This window comes from Patiria miniata, unplaced genomic scaffold (assembly GCF_015706575.1).
Source record: "Patiria miniata isolate m_02_andy unplaced genomic scaffold, ASM1570657v1 HiC_scaffold_9, whole genome shotgun sequence".
Taxonomy (NCBI): Eukaryota; Metazoa; Echinodermata; class Asteroidea; order Valvatida; family Asterinidae; genus Patiria; species Patiria miniata.
This window is the reverse complement of record NW_024037076.1, coordinates 10,073,580-10,089,106: the sequence shown is the minus strand read 5'-3', so window position 1 is coordinate 10,089,106 and position 15,527 is coordinate 10,073,580. Positions and strand designations below refer to the sequence as shown.

At 38.3% G+C, this 15,527-nt stretch overlaps 1 protein-coding gene across 1 annotated transcript in view; it reads left to right on the top strand.

Annotated features, from left to right (window-relative positions):
* Positions 1-15,527, top strand: part of LOC119720458 (fibrillin-1-like) — a 44,302-nt gene that overhangs the window by 27,509 nt on the left and 1,266 nt on the right. Inside the window, exons 35-54 of the mRNA XM_038190129.1 lie at positions 67-159; positions 874-966; positions 1,723-1,791; positions 2,113-2,208; positions 3,174-3,266; positions 3,957-4,049; positions 4,978-5,070; positions 5,930-6,022; positions 7,378-7,479; positions 8,069-8,212; positions 8,662-8,771; positions 9,693-9,915; positions 10,343-10,427; positions 11,218-11,309; positions 11,605-11,706; positions 12,540-12,680; positions 12,933-13,042; positions 13,674-13,890; positions 14,461-14,545; positions 15,420-15,481. Of these exons, the coding sequence (XP_038046057.1) occupies positions 67-159; positions 874-966; positions 1,723-1,791; positions 2,113-2,208; positions 3,174-3,266; positions 3,957-4,049; positions 4,978-5,070; positions 5,930-6,022; positions 7,378-7,479; positions 8,069-8,212; positions 8,662-8,771; positions 9,693-9,915; positions 10,343-10,427; positions 11,218-11,309; positions 11,605-11,706; positions 12,540-12,680; positions 12,933-13,042; positions 13,674-13,890; positions 14,461-14,545; positions 15,420-15,481 (2,196 nt within the window). The remainder of the gene's footprint in view (positions 1-66; positions 160-873; positions 967-1,722; positions 1,792-2,112; positions 2,209-3,173; positions 3,267-3,956; positions 4,050-4,977; positions 5,071-5,929; positions 6,023-7,377; positions 7,480-8,068; positions 8,213-8,661; positions 8,772-9,692; positions 9,916-10,342; positions 10,428-11,217; positions 11,310-11,604; positions 11,707-12,539; positions 12,681-12,932; positions 13,043-13,673; positions 13,891-14,460; positions 14,546-15,419; positions 15,482-15,527) is intronic.

Sequence of the window (15,527 nt, the reverse complement as noted above, 5' to 3'; positions counted from 1 at the left end):
AATTGTCATATGACTTGAGACAGGCATATCAAATGAGCACTGAATATGAACGTGTTACCTTTTCAGTATGTAAGCTGTCATGTGTGAATGGCGGAACACTGGATCTTGCAGCGTGCACATGTACCTGTGCCGACAACTGGGATGGACTAAACTGTAGCGGTCAGTTGAAAGAAAAAAACCTGGTCAAAACAAACAAACTAAAAACAGTATTTATGTTGTTTTTTTTCAATAGTAGCAAGGGATATGTGAAGAGATAGAAGAGTTCATGGGCATGAATTGGAATTCTGTTGACTATAACTGTCGGATTGGTATTGTGTAAAAAGGAGATAATATGTAAGTCGTCTTGGTAAGCTTTGGACTTAATTTAGCCAAAAATAGGACCTCTACAGGCCCTAATCATACAGATGTAGAACAAGTTTGCATTCATCTTTTTTAATCATGATTGTAAATTTGCATCCTAAAAATCTAAAGTAGGATAAAAAAAAAACACCTCTTCAGTCTAAGTGCCATGAATACATTTTTTTGTTCATAAGGAATTCAAACCCATGTAGTTGTTTTAGTACAAAGCCTGTATGCACATCATCAAAGGCAAGTAACACCTTCATAAAGCACACAGTTTCCATGGATTTTTTTTTGAGGGGGTGCACGTGATCTTCCTGACTTTGCAAGATTGACAGGAGACCCGTGGCCGATCTTTTTTATGCATTGGAATTTGAGGCTTGGTTCATCCCGTTTGTAGTCACATTAATGCCTCATAATGCCAAACGTGTTTGCCAACAAAGCTCCAGTACTGCATTGTCCCATATGGATTCATCAGAAAATAAAAACAACTTACAGATGTTCATGGAATCAATGTTATTTGTTTCTTACTAGCTTGCACATTGGACTGCATGAATGGTGGTAATTTGAATGAGGCGACATGTCAGTGCACATGCATAAACGATTGGAGTGGAACGACCTGTACTGGTAATTATATTGATTGCGATGTCTTGTGTCACTGTGTTTTGTTTCTGCATCTAATAGGGGACGTTGGACAAAGGGGTCCACAATTACAGAAGGAACACAATTGACGATCCTGTACACAACATATGGGAGGTCTTCCTAAACAGTTTAATTATAAACAAAGGGGGGTCAATAGGGGGTCCATGATTGCAGCTTAATACACACTTCGGTGGGATGGTTATCATTCAGACTGAGGACTTGGAACAATGGGGTATGTTCGATTTCAAAGAGCCCAGGTCCTCGGGAATATTGGTGTACAAACATTATGGGAGCCGTTGAGAACAAGTTAAGGTACAAGCAAAAGGGAACAAAAGAAGGAAACGATCAGGTCTTAATGAGTGTGCTTAGATGTGTACTTGCACCCTATTTCACGGCGGGAAGATAATTAGGCAGACAAATTGTGCTGGCTGTAGCAGACAAAGTTGTGATGACCATAAGCGTACTCGACACATTCTTAGACATTCGTATCGATGTGACACAATTTTTTGGAAGCATGTATACTGTTTACTGTGCCATACTTACCGTCTCTATGAAATAAACGGATGCTCTGCATGCAGTACATCATTTGAGCTCAGTTAGCATTTTTCGCATGTGTTGAAAAGTATCTTCCTACAAAGATACAGTTTCTAAAACAAATTTAAAATAGATTAAACACAACAATTTACCAAACAAAAAAATGAATCGAATAAGCTTTGTTCTCTCTTTCTTATTGTTTTTCAGTCTGTAGTTTAACTGCCGATAGCTGTCAGGAAGGACAGAATCTGTTCACCAGTACTTGTCAATGCTCAGGTATAGGAAAATAAGGACAATATTGAACTTGTGATAACCCCCCCCCCCCATTTTTCACGTTCTGATATTTACAAAACAACATGAATTTGTTGATTTTGCCAAAAATCATGCATGACCACACCCGTGGCGTTATTTCAGGTCCACTTCAGTGTTACTTTATGAAAACTTTACTTTATGACATAATGGAAGCAAGAAAAGTACAGTTTCATTCATGCGCTGTAATTATTTTCACATAATAATATTTGTATGAGAAGCAGCACAATTTACGGAACTAAATGTTTATAAGTTCACATTGCTCCCTGTTTGTTGTGTGTATGGCAGCTTGCCCGTCCACCTGTTCCAATAATGGAGTGCAGGATCAGAATTGCGAGTGTACATGTGACAGTGACCAGAACTGGACAGGGGATTACTGTTCCGGTAAATGAACATCAATGATTTCTTTTTCACTGTATTAACGTAGAGTTGTCTGAGTAGGAAAGCTCTCTTCTTGCTCTGAAATTGCAATCAACTGTACAGTACAACAAATTCAACGATTTCCAAAACCTTTGCTCTCACTCTCTCAGGGAGGGGGAAGGGTGCTTCAGGTTGACACCCCTTTCCAAGTTTTAACACCCTCCCGTGACGTCAAACCACTATTTTGCCTTCACATTATTTTGGACGCATGGAGCACGATGCATCAATCGACATCCACCACAATTTTCTCCCATACGTGGGATCATTACATGACACTATAGATTTTCGATAAATCCATGTAGGTGAAATAATGGTGTTTTCAAAAATTGACATTGCAGGATTCGATCTAGGGACCTTTTAAATCTAAGCTCATTGAGTTAGCCATTAGGCTTTTGTGACAGCTCAAGGACTGCCGTTCTTTTAAATGCTTTGATATTACTAATTTACTAAATTGTAACAAATTCAACAATGAAGATATACAAAGGCCATTGTTCAAGCAATAGTGTTAAGTTGGCTAATATACTTGGTGGCGCGCCGTTCAGCAACATTTTGACCATACATTTATCATATTACTATTCCTTCGAGCATTTTAAACATTTTTACTAAAGACATCAGTCTTCATCGACCACAAACTAAATCCTGTAGCCATTCCAACCAAGTTCAGCTTAAATTAGTCCTTGGCTAAAGTATCAGCAGAATTACTAATCGTTGGCATAATGAGACCCTATCACATCTTGTCATAATTATAACAAATTACGTTAAGCATTTTCAAAATGTGTTATGTGTTAATATCAGGGAAAGTAGTTTGTTTGCATTTATGTGTTTGCACATGTTGGTGTTTAACATTTATCGTCAAATCAAAAGTAAATTATGTTCAATGTTTAAATACTTTTACAGCACTTGAGAAATGTCATCTGTTTTGTTTACAGATTGTACGTTACAATGCGAAAACGGTGCACAGCAGAATAGTCAGACCTGTGAATGTCCATGCACAGGTAACTGGATGGGAACAACTTGCTCTGGTAAGTATTGTGTTTACTTTTCAAAAATACCCTAATGTTATCTACTTGTCTGTTTTTATCATTGAAAAATTCACAGAAATATCCATCATCTTCTCTCATTTAAGAGTTTGGAAATCATGCAAACTCTTAAATGAGGGGAAACCATAATGTCAGCACCCTGTTGAGTTGTTGTTTTTTCGATTGGTTTTTGGGGTTTTTCCGATCTTGTAACACATCAGACGCAGTGATCTTTGTGAAGCAGTGACGCAGTACAATTTGTAGCTGACAAAAAGAGAACAATTGTACTATTTATTTGTCGTTACGCGAGCGGAAGCTTTTGTGAATCGTGGAAGAAGTTATGTTATTCGGTGTATTATGTTGCATAGCCTCCACCTGTGTAAAATCTCAAAGTCCAAACAATATGTAGTTAAACAAATTGTAGTTAGCTGTGAAGGCCAAGTTCCCTGTTTGACGCTGCAGTTTTCTAGGCTATATTTGTTCTTCTAAAAAAGTCAAATATCGACTCGACAATGTAAGTATGTCCTTCTGCATGGGATGAACTGTAGTTGTTTTGTGAACTTGTTTTTGAGGTATTGAATTTTAAACATAATTGTGTTTGTTTTTATTTTTTTTTATAAAGAAAAGGACAAAATAACACATGTAGTACAACTGGTGTTAAATGAAAGAGATGAATTTGACCCTTGTTCACAGATTGCCCTTTGACCTGTGCAAATGCTGGGAATGTTAACATTGGGAAGTGTCAGTGTACATGTGCCGGTAGCTGGACTGGAACCACCTGCTCTGGTGAGTTTTGTTTTAATTTAAGAAGATGAGCGTCATAAGAAATTATTGATTTTGCCAACTTTTTAACTGCCTAGATATTCAAATCATGTTTTGTTGTACACAAAACAAACGGACGAAACAAACCCTACCATTTCAATTGCCATTCTCTACTGACGGAGCCCTACTGATTGGCCAGTCAGCCAGTTGCCAATTTTTATTTTCGTTGTCATATTAATTGACAATGTTCACAAAATAAGTCTATATTTAGAAATTCGCATATGCAAAAATAAAAAAAAAACATAAAAAACATTTTCAAAGCTGTTGGTAATTTCCTGATTGAACAAAGACAAGTGGCTATCCTCAACTAGCTTGTTGACATTTATTGATTGAAGAACGATGACAATGCTCACGGTTTTGCTTGAAATTTCAAACAATGTCTCAGTTTCTGAAAACGTGTGAGTAAGTTCACAGAAGCCTCGTTCTTTTTTATTTACAATAATTAGGATACTCTTTAAGATAAGGGTATATTGATCGTTTATCAGACTTTCAACTGTCCTGTGCAAGTTGCGATACGCTGAATTTTAGAGCGATGGCAATGCTAAGGGCTGTGCTTGAAATTTCTAACCGTGCTTCAGTTTCTAAAAACTTACTCACAGTACTCACAGTACTCACAGTAAGTTCACACAAACCTCGTTCTTTTTTATTTACAGTAATCAGTAAACTCGTTTAGCTAAGTGTATTTTCATTGTTTTCAAGACTTGCAACTTTCCAGTGCGATACGCTGAAATTTAGCACCATGGCAATGCTCGGGGCTTCGCTTGAAATTTTAAACCATATTTCATTTTTTGAAAACTTGTGGCTAAGACTATATATAAGCCTCGTTTTTGTTTTTATTTGCAATACTTGAACTCCTTTTTTTTAAGCTAAAGGTATTTTGATTGTATTTCAGACTGCCCACTTGTCTGTCAAAATGATGGCACGTTGAATGATGAAACATGTCAGTGTCAATGCGATCAAAACTGGATGGGAATTACCTGCTCTGGTGAGTACAGTACGAGTGTTATTATGTGTACATGTGCAATAGAACATTGCTATAAAAATACCACCACACCAAATATGCCTTAAAACGAACCTCCTCCTGGCTTGTAGATTGTATGTAAAATTAAACAGACCATCGTATGGCTGCAAGTATTATTCAGTTTCCTAGATTAATGTGTAGATTATTCAGTTAAATTGTTTTATTTGATTAATCAAAAACCAAGTTGTGAAAAAACGGGCTTATATATGGAAACATCCCACGAACCGCTTAACGATAAATCATTTCAGCACGATTATGATGTTTCTCTGAATAAATCGGAATTGCGTAAGGTCAAGACAAATCGAGATACAGGCGATATCGTTTTTCAATTGGCGCGAGGTTTTTTTTTCAACCAGAATTTTCCTACAACAATAGGCTTATCGGTTAATCGAAACTGTTATCGGAAGGGAACGATTAACTGATCGAAAAAAAAATGATCGTAAACTTGCGGCCCTATAGAGCATTGTCATCAAACAATTTTAACCTCTATATCCACCCAATTATGTTCATTATAAAATGGTTATATCAAATCTTGTTGTGACCTGACCCTCACTGTAGCCTGGGCTGGGTGCCGGTTTGACTTTTTTTTTGTATTTTTGGTCAAATCAAACTAAGTGTTTTTACAGTGTATAGGCAAACACGTATTGATATTTATACAAGGCCTTAACATTGATTGAAATGTCCCATCTAGCTGCCACCTTTTCCATTAAGTGTAATTTCTCTTGCACTCATAAACAATTTTTCTTTGCATATTGTAGCACTGTAGACAGGACTGTTGTATACTTTAAAAAGACAATTGACAAATATAGTTATTTCGTTGCAGACTGCGAGTTGAATTGCATGAATGGCGGAACTCTCAACACTGCTACTTGCCAGTGTTCATGTGCCCAGAGCTGGACTGGAACTGACTGTTCAGGTATGGAAACAAAGATAAACATTTAAGATTTAGAATGAGCTATTGGGAAGGGCTTTTATTTATTGGGGGTTCTTACATTCTTAAAAAATATCCAAATGTTTTTGTAAATCTGTTGCTCAGAAATTGATTATTTTCCTACATCATTCGCTGGAAACAAATTGGTCTATAACTGATCAGCCGTGTCTTGGTTGAAAAAAAATGATAAATTTGGCAGAATTGCCATATGCATAAGTATAAGACCCGTTGGAAACATCAAATCACGCCAAGAGAAAATCTCCACCTTTGTGGCCCTTTGAAACGGGCCCTGTTTCCATTTAAATCTAAGAACTGATGTTTTGTAAGGCCATTCCCCATGGTGTTGCAACCAATCGAACGATGACCTTTAAACCAACTGTCTGATAGAATTTTGACAAAATTGTACTTATATAGTTATGGAGCCTACGGCCGGAACGTATAAGGGGCGCACGTGTTGTCACCAATGTCCGCCGTAGCCAAATCTAGAACATACTGTCCATTATTAGATAAAGATCAATTAACCAAATTGTAACACAAGACAGGTACAAAAGTCAACTACATACCCACTTCAGTTATATCCAGCATTGATTTACATGTTGCTACTTGAAGTCTGGACATCCAAAACTGATCGGAGTATATTACTGAACTTCTTGACATTGGTCTTGATGTTACTTGAAGTTTGAACATCCACAACTCATTAGAGTATCTTACTAAAGTTTTTGACATTGACAACCTTTCAATAACACAGTTCTGTATAAGTAGATGCTCCAATCAAGTTTAGTCGAAGTTGACTGTGGAATTTGTACCGGAGATTCATATACACAATGCACTATGTCTATGAGAGATCAATTTGGCATAGCTGCACTTTCTTGCACTTCACCACTGTGAACCTAATGTAGAATCGTATACCTGGGCCTTATGTGTGTGGACAAGCATTACATTCACTGTGTGGACTTCCGAACAAAAAAAGTTGTCCATATAAACCAGGTAGCAGCGACGTTGTGTGGACCTGCCCACGTCCACACAAGGTTTCATTTCCACCCCATACGCTGCTGTTTCCTTTCCCACATCATTCTTCTGGATCTCACTTGAAATGAGTGGAAAGAACCTTAGATCATTAAGGCTGTACCACCGCTTTACCATTATTTTGTCTATATTCAGCCTGCAATGGCAGACTCCAATTAAAGACATTTAATTTATTAGAAGCCATGTGTGTAACATTATTCATGTTGCTAGCATCTGTACTTGAAGCATGATCCCTGCAGGTCCAATGACACATACAATGTCCATTAACTCCCATGTGGCTCATGGTTGTTTGTGTTTCTGTTTGTTGGTTTCAGACTGCCCGTTGTCTGCATCTAGTTGTTCCAATGGAGGTGAATTCGATGCAGACTTCTGCCAGTGTCTTTGTCCGTCTGATTATTCTGGACCAACTTGTGCAGGTAGGATTTTGCAATAAGTTGTCATTAAAACTGTGTTTTCCTGTGTTCAAAATAATTCCGAAATTATGGTTTTGCTTTTGTAATTCTTGTGAATTTTTTTATATTTCCTAATAATGCTGGTTTCATCCTATGCTATTCACCTTTGATACCACAAAATGACACTGAGTAGTAGTCTGAGTTGCTCCGTGGTGATTTTTTTCATTCACTATTGGCACATTAAATTGTATCTAATATCTTTTGAGTTCCTTATTCAGGCGAATTACAGTGCAAAACGAATGTATTCAGGTAACAGCAGACTTCACAATCAAACTTCAGTTATCGACGTCATTGGGTTGCTTCAAGAGAGCACTTTGGCAGGAAGTGCAGATGCAGTGTCACAGCTGTAATAGATTGCTCGGGTCTCTTATATCTGTTTTTTTTTCCAATTATATGCTAGCCAATTAATGACGAAAAAAATGTGCTTTGCTGCAAGAAGTTTCATTTAAATTTTGTTACTAAGATGTGGTCAAGCCTTTACAACATGTACCGCTATCAACGCAACAATAACTTACAAAATCATTTACTGTCCCATATTTTACCATTTTTTCAGCTCCCAGTCCATGTTTGTCAGACACCACTATATGTTCAGACACTGAAGGGAAGTTCTGTCAACCGGCTACCAACGCTGCGGGCTACACATGCGAATGCAATGGGTTTGCAGGGTATTTCACTAACAGTGACGGTTCATGTACAAGTAAGTATGCGTGGGTCCTGCACAATCTTTTTAAAATTGACTGGAGCATTACTTCATCCTTAGGCCCGTAGCATACTGCATCATTGCTCTCTCGATTGAGTTTTTCTGATTATCTCACTGTTCGAAGAGCTATTATTTGAAATATGTATCATCAATCTGTATGTGGCATCAGAAGTAAAGATAATACTAGCAGTACTTTAAGTAAACCGTGCATATTTAGACCAATTAGCTGGTGGGCAGTTTACCAAAATTTTCCTCCAATTTCAAGTCAGTCAACCCTACTAATAGTTTAAGTAACATTTACATACAGAGCACCATGCACAAGCAGGCCATGTAAAGAGAAAGTGCAAGGGTAATTCAACATAATTGCTCTAAGATTACTACAAGACAGGTATACTATTAAATTTCGTTAAAAATATCAAACACTGTTATTGTTTTTTTTTTTTCAGAACGCACGTCATTCAGATTTGGCATGACATTAAACCTGGCTTTCCGCAGTGCCTACCGTAACCCAGCATCTGCTGCATGGAAACAACTCGCCAGAAGGATAATTTCAGCTGTAATATTCCATTAGATATAATGGTTTCGTTCATTTAATTAAGTGTATACACCTGTGGAAATGAGCCTAGAACGTGTGTGTTGCACACAAGGATACAATCCAGTCCATTACAACCGAGCAAATGCATATACGAACAGCTGTGCCTAAGGTCTGCAAATTGCGTGGAGGGTGTCTGCTCTTGCCGGTGATTTTGGAACCGGATACGCGTTGTCGAAAGGATCAAGAACCTCCTGAACAACAACAAAACTAACACATGACAAAACCGTAGGTTCACATGTAATGCGCACCACACCTTCGTTAACCAAAATTTTAAAAAAGAGAAACTCTAAGCACTTTGTCGGTATTTTCGAATCATCCTTACTGTTCTGTCAAGTGCCCTTTGCATATTGGCAATTATGGGGTACCGGGAAAAAGGGCAACAATTGGGACAACGGAATCCTGCAAGTCTGTCTTTAGAAATTGAAATACCCCATAGCCGTTACGCTATGTTTTTTTTAGATTATTACAAAGGATGTGGAAAATCAAAGTAGCATGGCAAGAAAGCTGTTTTAAGTGTATTTAAGTCATACAAATCTTTAATTACATGTTCCCTTTAAGTTGACTGTCTCTCTATAAGAAAAGTTATGTTTGTTTGTGCAACGAAGGTTTTCAGAAAATGTGGAACCGTTTTAATATCTTGCATCTTAATTCTGTTGGGTATTTGGTTCCCAGGTGTTGTTCCTGTCTTACAAATCGCAGTTATGATGGATTCATGTAAACTGAATCCATCCATCATAATGAAATATCCACTGAAATGTGTTCCCTTTGCAGATTCCTGTGGCAAATTGCCTTTATGTCGCAGGTGACTTTTACATTTGCATTAAGAAGAAGAACTAACCTCTTATCTTTACTATCTGAACATATACTGTCTCCTTTTTTCAGATTCTTAACAAACTGCGGGGAAGTAGTTCCACCAACCGTGTGGTTGCGGTAGCTGTTTTGAGCTTCCGCGCAGGCAGTGTGGTTGCCGAGACGGCACTAGCATTTCAAGGGCAACCACCCTCCGTGGATGTCATCAGCAATGTGATAGCAGCGAATGATGTACTGAACGATGGTGTGGAAGACATAGCTCTTGTCCCGAACTCTGTCAGTTACATAAACACATGTAAGGTTGTGTTATATTAGTTCCTTTAACACCTAAAACCAACTTGCCTGTTTCACCCAGTAAGTGTTGTTTCAGCAAAACAAAATCAAATTACATAGGCGTGTGTGTGAATTGCCTTAGTTTTGCTGAAAGAACGCACACCTTTTGTGATCCATGGAAAGAACGGTGGCTGTGATAAAAGTTGTGTGATTTAAATGATTCTTGGACTAAAAGAAAGCTGATGAATTGGGTTTTCATATTCCGGATTTTAAACGTGCTACATGCATAACTTTACTAAGAGATTGGTCCCGACATTTTGGTTTCGTTTTCTATGAATCACCTTGGCAACGCTGTCTTTACGTCAGTAACATGAAAACCTCCAAAGTGAATAATTCGTCAAACAATGGAATCCCAGTGACCTTTTTTTTATAATTGGTTTTGTTATCAGCATTGTTGACAGACTGCACACAAGATGGTTGCATGAATGGCGGAACGTGCCAGAGATCAGGATTCTCCCCTCAGCCAACTTGCAGGTACTTTGGAGTCGGGATTGTGCGAAAGTATGGGAGTATATAACCATAAGAAGCAGCACAACGACAAAGGGACAGAAAGCTGCCTGAATTATCTATGTTTGGAATGTATCGCCCAGTTGAGTAATTATAAGTCATAATGATGATGAAAAGTCCCAAACTGAAATAAATATTGGGTTCATAACCTCAAGCTGTTTTTTTTTCCGAGGGAAAGTGTCTTTCAAGTGTCATGCACCAACCCAGTACCTTTTATGTACTTATGTCCCTGGCGAAAACTTACAACGTGTGTTTGAATTGAGGTGTGATATATTGATTGCCATTGAAACATTGATTGTAAATTGTACTAGTTAGTCGATATAGTGTAAATCGAATTCTAGTATTAACAAAGACCACGTGGGCTGATTTATTGCTGTAAAAAGATAGTTAATTGAATCAATGTCACTCATCAGTGATGAGTGTTCGAGACCAAGAACACGCTCAAACCGGTCTCGAGACTGGTCTTGAATCAGTCCTGACGGCTAAAGCGCTGCTCACTGCATCCCGGATTTAATCATAAAACAGTGATGGATAAATTCCTCCATTAGTGGTCCCACTTTCTTTACAGTATGCACAAGACGTACATCAATAATAACAAAGGCTGGTAAGGAAGGCTTACTGACGCAATTGTGAAATAAATTGTAGATAATCATTGATTCATTGAAGGTTTTCTTAGCCCAAACCTGCAGAATCATTGTTGAGAACTAGATATAATATGTTAAGCATCAGTGGGATGTAATCTGTCTGTTTCTTGTAGTTGCCCTGCATCGTTCACTGGTGAGCGGTGCGAAACTGAAGTGCCTTCGACACCATCAGACTTGACAACAGAGACACCAACCACGGAGGGAGGTAGGCTTTTCTTAAAAAAAATAACAAAGAAATAAGGCAAACCCTGATATTTATATTTAACCGAACGAAGATAGAAATACTGTTCACACAGTATAAAAGTATTAATCTCGCAACTATGTTTGTGTTAGCAGTCTCCCAAGTCGTCAATTGGACAAATGGAGGTGTGCAACATATTGCATGTTGCTAGCAATCGCGACTTGGAGCATGATTCATGCAGGTCCTTTGTCATAGTGCACATCGTACATTAACTATTTTATGGCTCATGGTCTCTGTGTTTGTGTTTTGTTTGAATCAGATTGCCAGCTGTCTGCATCAAGTTGCACGAATGGAGGTGAATTTGATGCAAACTTCTGCGAGTGTCTTTGTCCGTATAATTATTCAGGACCAACTTGTGCGGGTAAGATTTGGTAACTGATAGATTTCTCATGTTTACAATGCTTCTACAGCTATCGCTTGTTTAAGTAAGTTTTATTTGATTATTATTAAAATACTGACTTCATTCAAAGTTATTTGCTTCTGATGCCCAAAATGGCATATATTTTTTTTTCTACTGGAATGCATGTATCTTTGTTACCATTGACGTTCTATTCCATCAATTGCATTGCAACAAAAAGTATATTTTAAAGAGAAGTACATATGTCCTTAAGATTTTTATCCTTTTCTGCGATGAAGTGATGGAACTGAAGGTCAATAGTAACAGAGATACATTGATTCTGTAGTGGAAGAACTATTCGTTAATGACAACTTGGAAGCTGAATAGATTTATGGTGCTAATGGAGGACACACACGTGCAACATCATCGATGAATTGAGGACAGACACCAAATCGAGGTCAACCTTGTTTAGGAAACGTGTACAAAACTAATGATAGCTGCTCAGTATAATCAAAAGAAAGGAAAAAGGAACAATAGAAAATCCTTCATTTAGACATAAACAAACGTGGGTGTGCCAATGTTTCAAGAATATATTTACTTATTAATGAAATGCTTAAGTCAGTCTTTCTTGGTTGTCTCTCTTCACCTCATGTACGTTTCGATCAGTCGACGAGAACACCTGCTATGTAAACTGCTACAGGATGTTTAACTGTATGTTCAAACCCTATAAATTGTCTACTAAAGCGGTACGACCTGTACATGTATTAACACAAAAATAAGAGCAATAAGGGCAAAACCTAATTTGAAAATAAGAGCAACTTGAACAATATACCATCGTCCATTGCATTATTTTTCAGCTGCCAGTCCGTGTTCGTCAGGTAACCCTCCTTGCTCAGAGAGTGCAACCTTTTGTCAACCGGCTACCAACGCTGCAGGCTACACATGCCAATGCAACGGTTATGCAGGATTCTTCACTAACAGTGATGGTTCATGTGCACGTAAGTTTGGGTACTACAGTTAGCTTTTGAAATGAAGTAAAGTTAGAACTCGAGCATGGGGGCCTGTCTATTCAGAATCACTTATCTTATGATTCCGCTACTAGAAGTACAACTATAACAACATCTTTAGCTCAATGTAAATTGCTGTATTTCTTTTTTTCCCCCAAAAGACATGTAAAAAGCGTTGCTCTAAGATTTGGTTCAAGACGTAAAATACAAAATTTAATTTGAAACACCTATTGTTTTTTTCAGAACGCGAGACACTCTACTTTTTCATAGAAATAGATTTGCTTTTCATCGGTGCCTACGGTAACCCATCATCCTCTGCATGGAAACAACTTGCCACGAGGCTTAATGCAGCGGTAATAAACCACTTCTTGTTGCATTCATTTATTGAAGTATTTTTAGCACATTGCGCTTGCACTGTTTTATGTTTCCAAAATAAACTAATAAACACAAATTAAAACTAAAAAGCTCGTAGAGAGCGCAAACAAACCTCTACCAAGGCTATTCAATTCCCCGCCATATTGTTAGTACAAGAAACAATCACATAAATGGTGAAGAGTCCTTATAAAAAATGGATTCAGATCCAGATCCGGATAACCTCCAAATGTAAATCGATTTATACTTGTACCAAGGACCTTTTTTAGTTATCTTGTTAGAAGAGAAACCAACCAACCAACAAAATCAGATGAAAGCATATCCTCCTTGGCGTAGGTAATAAAGGAATTGCCTCACAAATGGCACACATTGATTGATGAAAACCAGGTATTTAACATTAGAAGTGTTAATGTGTGCCGGTGTCATATGAAATAGCACTCTTATGAAATCTGGTTTGTTGCACCTTATAATGGACTCTTACCCTCACACTGAAGCATGCGCAATACTTGCGCAATAGCGAGTCCATAAGTCGGAATTTCACACTACGTCGGCATTAGCTATAGGGAGAAACCTTTCCTTTTTCAGCACCCTTTTTCCAACTTCACGTTCCAGATCATGAGCAAACTGCGGGGAGATACTTCCACCAGTAATGTGATTGCGGTACAAGTTCTGAGCTTCAAGGAAGGCAGTGTGGTTGCACTCACGGCAATAGCATTCCAAGGGCAACCACCATCGACGAATGTCATCAGCAATGTGATAGGAGCGGGTAACACACTTAACGATGGGTCGGGAAACATTCCGCTTGTCCCGAACTCTGTCAGTAACACAGGTAAGTCTTCCCAATGCATTTGTTCCAGGTGCATCAAACCAACCTACCTGTTCCCCCTGTACTGCCCCAGTCCTAGTATTGGTTTTGAATAAATCAAGGAGTAAAATCGGCGGAGCATATGTTACACATGCACAAATGAACTAAGGGAACATTAGGATAAGAAGCCGATTCTAGATTTGTTTTTATATTTCACTTGATTATTGACATTCAACTCATCCTCTGAAACAGGGCCTTAATAAAGGTCCCAGTTTAAAGTCAAAGCTAACTACAAACTATGTTGTTGACAGAAGTATCTCTCGGTAAACAGAAAGAGCAGTGCATGTACATGTACAGTACCAGTAAACATTTGTGTCAGTTATTAAAAAAAGATACGCATAATTGATTGACACGGAAACTTGCTGAATTGAAAAGGCAGTCCCTGCAAAACATCCAGGCACAAAGTGCTCAGTATAGCAGTGGTCCATTGAAGATGATGTCAATATGGATTATTGAAACACAAACCAATGAGTGGATAATGTATGCATACAGATACATTTACACGTTTTATAATCGGCTTTGTTTTGTTATCAGCCATGCCATCGAATTGCATGCAGGGAGATTGTATGAATGGCGGAACATGCGAGAGGTCAGGATTCTCCCCTCAGCTAACTTGCAGGTAAAGTCAGGGCGGAGCTATAGAATAATGTGAAAGGAGTGGGAGTATATTTATCATAAAAAAGAACATGACAGAGCGGCAAACAAGTGCCTTAATTCTTTGATCACGGAATTTATAGCCTAATTAATAAATTGAATGGTGAAGAGAAGTCTGATGTGGACAATGTGCGTAATTTGTTTATTTATCGGGGAAAACTCAACGATGGTGATGGTTTTAAAACTTTAAGCATCAGCCCTATACATGCTTGTACATTTGTGCCTGGAATAAGTGAACTTATTTATGTATGCTGATAGTTGGTTGATGTATTAGTAACTGAACATTCTGGTATCCATTGCGTATTTGAACCCAGATCGTTGAGCGCCGAGAGTTAGGGCCCGTCTCGATACATATCTGGGACAAATTTCAGACAAATTCTGGGTAGAATCAATGACTTTGTCCGACTGAAGGTCTGCATTTGTCCTGGACTTGTTCTGGGGAGATAGCTTGGCTCACTCGTCTCATTGCGGAAAGATTGCGGGGAAATTATTCGGAATCCTGCAACTAATACCCGATACAATGTCCGCAACTTGTCCGAAACTCCTCCCGTAAATGTAATGAGAAGGACCATTATCTGAATCCAAGTGTCACATGTACATCCTTGATTTTGTCGTGCAGTGAAGATCATGCAAGTCCTTCTCTCCTGACCCCAACTTCTTGCCATTATGACAGGACATACATCAAGAATGAAAAATAAACTCTAGAAGGAGCCCAGTGCCTGCTAGGAAAATTTCATTTCATTGAATTTTTGATAATGGTTGAGTTCAAATGCGTGTTGAGAAACTTATGTACACGTAGGCTATACAACGTAAGTATATTGTCTTTATGTGTTTTGTAGTTGTCCTGCATCATTCACTGGAGAGCGTTGTGAGACTCAAGTTGTAACCACGTCACCACCAGGTACATCCAATTCCAATCATTTTCGCATCCAAGACCGTAAACTGTT